The sequence below is a fragment of the Hevea brasiliensis genome, chromosome 6 (assembly GCF_030052815.1).
Source record: "Hevea brasiliensis isolate MT/VB/25A 57/8 chromosome 6, ASM3005281v1, whole genome shotgun sequence".
NCBI lineage: Eukaryota > Viridiplantae > Streptophyta > Magnoliopsida > Malpighiales > Euphorbiaceae > Hevea > Hevea brasiliensis.
The window spans coordinates 98,747,312-98,758,583 of NC_079498.1; the positions used below are offsets into that span (position 1 = coordinate 98,747,312).

The window sequence follows — 11,272 nt, forward strand, 5'->3', positions numbered from 1 at the left end:
AGATAGATAAAATGAGGATTTTCAAGTTGTATTGTATACAAGAAGAAAGCAACCTTAGTAGTCCGAAGATTCTCGAGAGGTCGCTTAAGTAATAAACTATGCCTAAAGATTTCCATTTCCAAGTTAAAAAGCACTGGAAAAGGGACAAATCTAAAGCAAAAATGGGATAACTGCATAGTTCCTGCAAGCGGAAATCACATTAAAAAGAGTGAGCAAAACTCATCATATTTTCGATAATCAAAACTTGAAGTGTATACGCTAATGCATCATAGAGTGAATGTGATTAAATTCGTCAATGTCATTCAAGGCTGTAAATGAACATATTTGTTTCTGAAGAGCTATAGAATGCCAGAAACATGAATCAAATTCAGGGGTGAACTCCAAGCATGGTTTTTTCAGGTATCAAAAAAAAAAAAAAAAAAAAAAAGCTAGATGGGCAGTTAGTATACACTTCGTCTCTCCAAAATCTCTAGTCGTGAAATTTATGAGCCAGGACTCGTCAATGAGCCACTTAAAATTCTAACCACAAAATTAAATGTACAGAAACTTGGACTGCGTCGACTAATAAAAAAAAAATAAATAAAAAATAAAAAAACACCTCATTTACAATCACAAGAATTGGCTTCCTAATTGTAAAGTTCCAATTCCATATTCTTGTGCCCATCAAAGCGTCAACTTGAAGAAAAAATACGACTAGGTCATTTCATTTGGACTACTGTTACTTATTCTTTGGTCTCCTTTGAACCTTCATCGATCTTTACTGCATTTGAGTTAGTCTCAGATCGTTGATAAGAAGCCAGTGACGGCTGCCCTGCAGAAGTGTCTGGATTGATCAGTTTCTTGAACTGCACTATGATCATGGTCATGTTATCACATCCCTCGCCACCAACAGTAGGTGCCAAACACCTGTCGAAAACTTTCTCACAAATTGCTGAAAGCTTACTTTCCTGTATGAATTGGGAAAGAAAAACAGTTAACTAAAACATTCCACATATACATAATTCTAGCAAGTGTTTACACAACTTACAGTGTTTGACTGCTCGCGCACATAATCCACTAGCTGTTGGCTCGACATGCAATCCCTAGTGCACAGGAGAGACTTATAAAAATTCCAAGTGAATGCTAATTAGTTTCATAATGAATCACCAGAGGGGGAAGAAAGGAGGGAAGATTCACACCATAATTTTTCATTCCACTTAGGGTTCATTCCACATTTACTTTCAGCTCATAATAAAATTTAGGGCCACATTTTACACTTCATCTTGGAGCTTGGAGTACACAGGTGTTAAAGTAACTAAAGCCCTCATATGAAGCCTAATAATCTGATTCTCAGAAGACATGGTGATGCAATCAATGAAGATTCTATTTTGGAATTATTTTTATTTTTAATTCTAAAATTAATATCTTTAAATTAGATTTTTAGTATTAAAAATTATATTATTATTATTGTTATTATTATTATTATTATTATTTAGAAAGTAGTATTTTATTTTATTTAGAAAGTTTGAGTTTGTATATGGTATTCTTAATCAGTATTTGTGTAGTATTTTCTTATTTTGGGATTCTTAATCATAGTAATAATGGGATTAACAATTTTACTATAAATATGTCATTTAGGAATTTTATTATTAGATACTTTTTTATGATTTGACAACTGATTTAGAGAATTAACAAAAAAATTGAGAATTATTTCTCATCCCATTGTGCACAGCAAATCGATTGAAAGACACCAAAAACAGAAAATTTGAAGATTTCCAGAATTAAAGAGAGAAACAAAACCCTATGTCTTACTTAACTCATAATCAGACTATCTTATAGGTGTTAACGAACCAAAATTTTAAGAGTTTAGGCTTGCCTTGATAGATTTTCATTGAACTCGAGTGCATATTTGAAAAATGAGTTCAGCTCGATTAGATTGTATTAGATTCAAACACAGCTCAACCTCAGATCGCATTTACCTCATTTATCAAATTCGCGAGATCAAGCTTAACTCATCAAGCTTAATTATCCAAATTACTAAAAAAATAATTTAGTTACTTATTATCTAACACTCGTTTAATGATAGGCTCAATAAGTCCATAATATTTAAATTAATAATTATAATGACAACATTAAGTAAATTATAATTACAGTAAAATATCTTATATAATTATCAAAAAATTTAATTATACTTTTGTTTCTATAGTTATATTATTTATAACTTAATTATCTTGTAATTCTTTAGTCACAATTTTATGTGTGTGTGTGTGTGTGTGTGTGTGTGTGTGTGTGTGTGTGTTTATATAAGTATTAATAAGCTCAAACTTGGCTCATTAAGCAAATGAGCCGAGCCGAGCCGATAGCAGCTCATGAGTGGAACTGAAAAAAGAAGGATGATCTTGAAGAAGGCTGGGGTGAAAATGACAAATGAAGGATGACAAGAGAGAGGAGAGAAGAGAAAAGAGAAATAAAAAGAGGAATTGGGAGAGAGAGGGGGGGACATGAGAAAAAGAGAGTTGGCATTCAAGATATAGGTTCCATTTGGTTTACACTTTAAACAGAATCCATCAAATGGGAAACATAACGGTTAATGTCCTTTGTCCTTGCATGTTTAGTTCCACATGCAAATGGAATCTAATTTACCTTGTAAGCAACCATCATTTAAGTCCGCTAGGTTTGCGGTGATTAACAACAGCTCCTAGATACAGTTTCAAACTACACCTATAGATCTAATGTATTCATACATTTGCAAATAACATGGTCTACATTTTCAGTAAGTATCTTAGGTTTCCAATCCTACTTAGAACTCTAACTAATGAATAAATAAGTTCTAATATCAATATATCATCCACAAAAACTCTAGACGTGTTTCATAATGACAGGAAATGGAAAAAAGAATGCATCATGTGTGAGCAATTTTCTTCATGGTAATGAAAGTTCATACTTCTCAATATAGAAACAACTTACCAAATGCCATCACAAGCAAGGACAAGAAACTCATCATCATCGCAGAGCTCAACCTATGCAAGTGGAATTAAAAATAAATAAAACTAAAGCAATGACAGAATACATGTTACATGATAAATGTGTAAATCATGTGATGCCAGCCAATCCATCTAGTATTCTCAAATGTATATCATTTCTCATATTCTTTGGATTAAAAAAGTGCCAAAACCTGAAACACACATCACATATATTAATTTTAAAAATATGCCAAATTTATAAATACCAATGATAGCTTTAATTAACAAAAATCTTTCTCTAATTAAAAACTAAAAATCTCTCTAAACATCAAATTGCATATGTAAAGCTCCACAAATATTAAATGAAAATAGTTATAAACAATTTATAAGAAAAAAGAAAGAACAACAATCAAAACCAAAGGGAATCATGTGTAAACAGTGACATTACATACAATATTTATGTCTGGATTGGCAGTTATGATTTGCTTCTCAGGAGGTAGTGATTTGTTCTGCTTGAACTCTGCATCCCCTACAATAAACAAAGTCAACATGAGAAGCAATTGGGTTAGAACAGGAATTTTCCCCTCTTCTTCGTTATCTTAGAATAAAACTGGAACAACTTCATGTACCAATTGCCCTAGCCAAGTTTAAACTTCCATTAACACGTCCAAATTGTATGAAACCACCAGCTTTCAGAATCCTATCTTTCTCAACCTCAAGGTCAGGCTTGTGATCTTTTGATAAGTTATATGCCTGCATAAAAAGACTTGCATAAGAGAATGAAATTTTCTGAAGCATCTAATAGAGGCATCACGCAAAAAGGACCAATAACCTGAATATATCAGGTTATGTTCCACATTAATTCAACAACAGAAGGTGAATGCAAATCCGCTTAAAATTGGAAACAAAACCATCAAAATACTCTGGACTCTGAATTTTCTTCTACAATTACCAAAGGCAAAATCAAATATAAAGTTCCACTTTGTTGGAGGACATGAGCAACATCCAACCTACCTTAATAATTAAAGTCATTCCTTGCAACTAACCAATAAAAAAGGTAAACTTCAACTTTTAGATCCTGTGATATCAGATTGTCATCACCAGGAAAAGGAAGCTCAAAAATGTTTGTCATCACCAGGAAAAGGAAGCTCAAAAATGTGTAAGTGAGATTTATTTGCTTCACACTCCTTACATCAAGATTCTGATGCCATGATTTTTTTTCAATTAATTTATGCTTAAATGTGCAATAGCACTCTGTTGCACCCAAGTACCATAGTACTAGTAAATGGAACTATATCAATCACAATTAACAATTCCAGCCATGCCTTATAATGAAAAGTCCATGGAGTAACACAATAACTTTGTCAAAAAAGGTACTAGGTCTAAGATATGATGTATGAAATTCCTGGGAAAATTTTTTAGGAGAGGGGGGGGGGGAGAGAGTGTGGTGGTGGTGGTAGAGCATCAAAACTAATGAAGAAATTGACTTGTAATACATTAATTTCAACAAATTTACAATGGTCAATATTTGTGTTCCCCAAACACTGATTACACCACATTAACAGCTCTACACTCCTCATGGAGGGAAATAAAGAAGAGAAAGACAACAAAGATGCTTTGAATTTGCTTCAGTTTCTGTACAAGCCCTGTTGAATTTAATTATTATCTTCATCATCCAGTTTCTTTCTTTTTTGGCCTCTTTAGTGATCCCCATTTCCTCCCCACCACCACCAAAAAAGAAAATCTTCCACCCATTATGTCACAAATAGATGATGATACTGTCACAAATAGAAATCCTAAGCTTCAATAATTGAGTGTCCTCTTGATGATGATACTCCCACTTTCAAAATGTAAAATGCAGTTTTAGAAAGATAGATTGTAGTGTGCAATTGGACGCAGAGTAAAGAGTGTTCCTTGTAATTTTCCCTGAAATCAACTACATGATAGAAAGCAATATGATTAAATGATCTTGGTCTAATTAAACATAGTAAATCAGCTGCAAAGTTATTTATAGATACCATTATATATATGCGCATCCATGTATGCATGTGTGTTTGGTTAATAAATTGGAAAAATTAAGAAACAACTAAAGTTAATCCCTTACACCCATCCAAAGGAAAATAAGCTGAAAGCTAACAAAAGGACAGGACCAAAAAAAAAAAAAAAAATACCTGACCCTTCCTGGATATAACGCAACGGGAATCACCAGCATTGGCAACAACAAGTTGAGTGTTTTGAATCATTGCAATGCATGCTGTGCTTCCGGAATTGGGTCCATGAAAATCAGAATGAGGTCCCTGATTTTTCCAAAAAATTTCCTTATATTATTGACCTACATTAATAAGTGGATACAGTACACATCAATGAAAATATACTAATTTATATACAAATTTGTTCAGCTCAAGGGCTAAAAAATTCCCAGTACAACCTTTCCAGCTAGCATCTTAAATTCAATTTATTTACTGAATATCTGTTTACAACTTTTCCATTAAATTTTACTTGAGGGCATTGTTCTTCCTTTCTAAAATCCAAGTTATGAACATAAGGATGGACAATGTATACACTTCTCTTTTTATGGAGCACATATATGGTTTTCCTTCATTAAAATAAAACATAAAACATAAAACAGATCCATTAAGCAAATATGATTTCTTTCCTTAACTTTTATAAAGGAAAACATTCACATTTCTGGAGAAAACACAATATCCAGAAGAGGCGAAAATATAGAAAGAAATAATGAAGTCAGCCAGTGGCTTATTTTTTAGCATTACTATTTGATAAGTGAATTAAGATAAGCAACCCTAAGTCCCACAAATTCAAAGCCCATACTATCATAGAAAATGCCAAAGAGAGTGAACTCCACATCTAAACCCTCATTTTACCCTATCGAACAATTCCATGCACCTGTCAGCTTCTCAACATGCATGGCCCATGAAATGACAAAACTATCCAAAATTTTCATATACTATAAAGGAAGTAAAAGCAATGTAAATATGGTTCATTTACCATAATTTTTCTTGAATCCTACATTACATGCATTTGCATGTTTGTACATGATTTTATGGTCATTTCCTTATTCAAACTTAACATTAAGCTAGGTATATGAGAAGCAGACGAAATAATATTATGCTTCTCACACAATTTGTTTTCAAAGTCAAAACATATTACTCGAAAATATTAATATTCACAACAACATGCACAAAAAGATATTGGGAAACCACAATTAATGCTCTTTTTGGATGACTAGGAGTCTCATGAGGCTTCAAGCTACACAACAAGAGCAACCCTCACTCATCCTATAAGTCCCAATCCCTCACCTCTCCTCCTACCCCCAATATCTTTCCACACCACTGGTTGGAACCTGAAACCTCCAAGTTGGAAATTCAAGATTTAACCACTGCACTGCCTGCTCAAATATGTCAATAACCATAGATGGAAGTATCACAAAACAATGGTAAGCTGGTGGTGAATATAATTAATTGTATAACTTCTAGTAATTTCAATAAGCATAAGAACCAGAGGAAATTTCCACAAAGACAGTTCATTTGCATTCATTATCAGGATTTTCAGTCTATAGTTGATATTTGACATATTGGCACAGACATTAATGCAACCATGCAGGAATGCAAAAGGGTTAACTACTGAACATGAAAGTCTGCAGAGTTAAGTGTTCTTCAAGTGTATGTGTGCTCTGTCATGCATATTTGATGATAGCAATTCTACACAGCAATATAACATCCCATAGCAAACTGAAAAGGAATGTGTTTCTCTTAATGTGTGTGTAGAGAGTACCTCGTAAGAAGACCAATCATCAACATGGCCATTCGCTTCACCAACCCTAGGTGACGATATCAGCCCTTCCATCATACCAGAAACCTTATCTCTCTTATCACCCAATATGGCTAATTCCCCCCACCCCCTCTGTCCACGCATCATCTCATCCATTCTGCATCAAGGTTAGCAGGAATAAATTAAGTGAATGAATATTTGATGTCAACAAGCAATTAACCGTATCCCTCCACAAATTTTACTTTGAAATGGTAGCCATTCCAAAGATTCCAGAAAAATTAGAAACTTAAACAACCAAGACCGAAAGAAGCGACAATTCACTTATGCGCTATTAACCATCACATAAGATAACCTGAGAAAGGCTTTCTGTGCAGAAGTGCCCAAATCTCCAGCTGAACAAGCTACATGCTTGAGCACTTGCTGGTGAAGATACTTAGCACAGAACTTAGCCACTGCTTTGCCTGCAAATTGGTGGACCTTGTTGACAATAACACATAACTACACATTACTAACCTAACAAAAGATTAAAAGAACTTTTTTTCATTGAATCACTACTACTACGATAATGAACTCCACCATACCAAATAAAACAATAAACCCTTCCTCAATAAGAGGAGCAATTTGATGTGGGCCCAAGAGCCACCACCATAAGGGTGATTACAACAACACTGAGGACATACCACTTCTACAACCATCATTCTTATTTAGTTGCCTAAACTTTAAGCTCTGCCTCCTTTTATGATTCTTTATGAAATAAACAGATCTTTACTCTATATTGTCATCACAGCCTTCAATTATAGCGAACCATCTCTTAACTTATTTTCAAGTTTTTGCTTCGAAATTTAGTGAATCATTCTAAGTTTAGTTTTCAAACTTGTAGGACATTTTTAATATGGTCCTCAAACCTCAGAAAATGAAAAATCAAGTCCTTCAATATTAAGATTTTATTAATAATTTGTTAACTATATTTTTTCAATTCTTATCAGTAGACACCAATGATTGATTGTTTCACAAAATCTGAAAGTGCCACACTGGCTTAAGACGGGAGGACTTTGTAAAATAATAAAGGCTAGCTCAATCAATTAGACAACATTTGTGAAAAAATGACTTAATTGAACAGGAAAGAAAGTTGAAGACTTGATTGCACAAATGCAAAATTCAGAAACCATAACATAAAAAAGTTATAGTGTAATGGTCAAATTCAAAAACATTCCAAAACTAATTAATCAATCTACTAGCCCCAAGCCCTTTCGATTACACCCAAAGCATTTTGAATTCCAAATCTAATTAATTGATAAACTATTCCAAATCTAAAGTTTAAGGATTTTTTTAACTAAATAACGCGAATTATGTGAATGAAATAAAATAATCCCATAAAACAAAAGCAGTCAAATAAATTCTGACCTCCATGGCCATCATAAACACCAAAGAAAGATGTGGAACCGTCCAAATCTGGATAAGCCGCATGCTGTTAAACACCTCATACAAATTCAGTATGCAAAAGTACACAACTTAAGAAAAATCATGAAACTCTAAGTTCCCTAAATGGGACTTCAAACTGTGTCCTATGCAGCATATATATTCTTATAGAGAATCAGTGTCAGTTTTAATTCTGTGTCTTAATAGCAATTATAATCAGAAAACCTATCAATTATTTAAACATGATTATTAAATTTTAATTTCTATGAGAAAATACTCAACCTTAATTTTGTTTCAATAAGGTTAATATTGCTATATTTTCATAGAATTTCATCCAAATTTTTATTTGATAATCAAATAAAGAATTTATTATTTTGAGTTTCCACTGTTTTCAAATTGTTGCTACTTTCACCAAACCACAGTTCATGGCATTTTAAATTTAATGCCTTGCCTATGAGTTCAAACTTCTGCAACAAGTGCAACAAGAAAAAGGGCAAGCACAACTATCGTAATGATGTTGATGATTATATCCACACAAGGCCGATCAATCTCATAACTTGAGCATGTAATCATTCAATCAAAGACCAAAAATAAACCAGCATTAAGCAAAATAACACAATCACAAAGAGTACTGACAGCATCTTCCATGGTTGCACGCCACCCTTGCATGAAGGATAACCCATATCGAAGTCTATGATTCTCACCATCTTCTGATACCTTTTCAGTTTTAGGGGAGCTGAGATATACCCCCATCTCTTGCTGAAACCAAATAGAAAACTATGCAGTCAAAAATTATCAGGTCTATTACATGCACATATACAAATGAACAAACATAAGTCTATTTATTAAAAGTATATGCATATAAAAATGGTAGGTAACACATCAATCATTCTCTACAAAATACATGTGCAAATTACAAGCATGCACAAACATATATGTGAGCGCTCATGGGAACACATGCATACATGTGGACATGTTTGAGTGTGCACCACTTTGTTGGACATGCATTTTCAATAATTATTCATACATCATAAACAAAAAAAAAAAAATCAGGTTGATGTTTCCATACTATTTCCTTTTCATGTACAAAGCAAATCGAATAATTAAGCAAACAATGGTATTTACTCACAATAATTATTTCCAAGAAAAAGTGATAATGCACGCAGCAATCACAATAACAGATCAATGAAGACCAAATTCAAAAACAGAGAGACAAATACATTAACTAAATCAACTGATGACAGTTCAAACCAATGCCAATTCCATCAACAACCGAAAACTATGTCTAAATCTACGAACCATCACACAAACAAATCGAAATAGAACAGAGTAATTTGATCACCAAAAAAAAAAAGCAGAAATGGAAATTAAACCTCAAATGAAATAATGCGAAAAAAAAAAGTGATTATCATTCACGTCATAGAGATAAATAAAAAAATTTCAGTTTCATTTGATTTTTTCACGTTTTCATGCCAAACAAACAGATCATAGAATACAGAAAGAAGTAATCCATGGAGATATAACAAAAATTATCAGAGTCAAGGATGAGATGACAGTGTATAAAGTAATTGACGAGTAATAGAGATTGATGATAGAAGAAGATAGAAAGGCGTCTAGGGTTTAGCGATGCTAGTGTACCAACCTGGCAGTTTCAGCGTCCGTATGTAGGATCACAATGGAGGAGACAGATGGATGGATAATCCTTTGTACAGGAACCAAGTACTGGAATTTGAAGGCCAGTGCTTAGCCCGTTTTGATTGAATGGAGCTATTGATTACTAAAATAATTTTATTACTATTTTAAATATATAAATAATTTAAATATTATAATAATTAATTAATAATTAAATATATCTTATAAATATATAACGTTAAAGTTATATAATTAAAATTTTATATATTATACAAGATAATATGGATAAATAAAAATTTTAAATCATGTTAAATATTAATTTAGTGATTTAAAAAATTATAATAAAATAATAATTAGGAATTCATTATTTTACGACCCTAATTATCATTTTTTAAGAATTAATCTTCTAAACACATACAGTAATTATACTATATAATATTAAATCATATGATAAATTTTTTATTAATTAGAGAGCAAGCACACATTCAGTCGCTGCGCACATTATTGAATTTATTTTAAAAAGGAATATTAATTATTTTTTATTTTAATAAAATTATCATTAACTTTTTAAAATATACTCTCTCAATTCATAAATAATAGTCATGTTTAAAATTTTCAAGATAATTAATAAAATAATTAAATAATTTTAATTTTATAAAAAAATAATAATAATTTACTTAATTAATCTTTTTTAGAAATTAAAAAAAAAGACTATTAATTAAGGCTGAGCAGAATTCAGTTCAAATCAAAAATTGAACCAAATTGAGTCAATTTGGTTCAATCAGTTCAGTTTTAAAATTCAATAGGTTCGGTTTACATTATAAAAATTTTGGTTACTTCGGTTTAATTCGGTTTTGAAGAGAAAAAATTGGTTAAACCGAATCGAACCGAATAGTAATTTATATATTCAAATCTAATTAAATCGAACCGAATCTATTTTTGAATTGATTTATTTTTATGGGAAATTTATGAATTATATTTAATTTTATATATATTAATTGTTTTATTTCATTGATTAATGGTTATTAGATTCAAACCAAAGTCAAAATTAAATCAAATAACTTGAAAATTAAGTCTAAATTAAAAAATCAATCAAAAATCAAAATCGATCTGTTTAAATCGAATCGAACCAAAATAGAGCTGTTCGATTCGATTTTTCACCCATTTCGATTCGATTCGATTTTTAAAATTTAAAATTCAATTTTTATAATTTACTTCGATTCGGTTCGAACCGAATGCTCACCCCTACTATTAATGTGACAAATAGTTGGTTTAATTAATAATGAGGCGATAATATTAGTTATAAAAAATTATATAAATATTTATTATATTTTATAGAGATAAATGATAAAATTGAAAAAAAAAAGTTAATTCTTCTTGATCTTTTAAATATAGTAAATAATTTTGAATAAAATAAAAAGTCAAATGTAACTATTATTCATTAGAGAAGGAAGTATAATGTAATCTAATTATCGATTAATGAAAGCAGC

General features: G+C 31.5%; 1 protein-coding gene across 11 annotated transcripts; it reads right to left on the reverse strand.

Annotated features, from left to right (window-relative positions):
• Positions 1-252: 252 nt before the first annotated feature.
• LOC110672664 (probable protein phosphatase 2C 60) lies at positions 253-9,922 on the reverse strand. Of its 11 annotated transcripts, none has more exons than XM_058148714.1 (11): positions 9,793-9,922; positions 8,787-8,909; positions 8,136-8,183; positions 7,084-7,208; positions 6,735-6,888; positions 5,114-5,239; positions 3,572-3,695; positions 3,395-3,471; positions 2,947-2,999; positions 1,028-1,082; positions 253-947 (listed from the first exon to the last, which is right to left on the reverse strand). In XM_058148714.1, the coding sequence occupies exons 2-11, from the start codon at positions 8,901-8,903 to the stop codon at positions 723-725; spliced, it is 1,104 nt and encodes a 367-aa protein (XP_058004697.1). In that variant the 5' UTR covers positions 8,904-8,909; positions 9,793-9,922; the 3' UTR covers positions 253-722. The 11 variants fall into 11 exon arrangements, with proteins under 11 accessions (XP_058004697.1, XP_058004695.1, XP_058004699.1 ...); XM_058148712.1 differs by having other exon boundaries at positions 7,084-7,192; positions 8,136-8,199; XM_058148716.1 differs by having other exon boundaries at positions 8,136-8,199.
• Positions 9,923-11,272: the final 1,350 nt, after the last annotated feature.

Coding starts and splice junctions, on each gene's coding strand:
- LOC110672664 (XM_058148714.1), bottom strand. CDS start 8,903: ATGGGGGTATATCTCAGCTCCCCTAAAACTGAAAAGGTATCAGAAGAT. Junction 8,184..8,786: donor GTGCAACCATGGAAGATGCT/GTCAGTACTCTT, acceptor CGGCTTATCCAG/ATTTGGACGGTTCCACATCT. Junction 3,000..3,394: donor CCAATCCAGACATAAATATT/GTATGTAATGTC, acceptor CCACTTGCATAG/GTTGAGCTCTGCGATGATGA.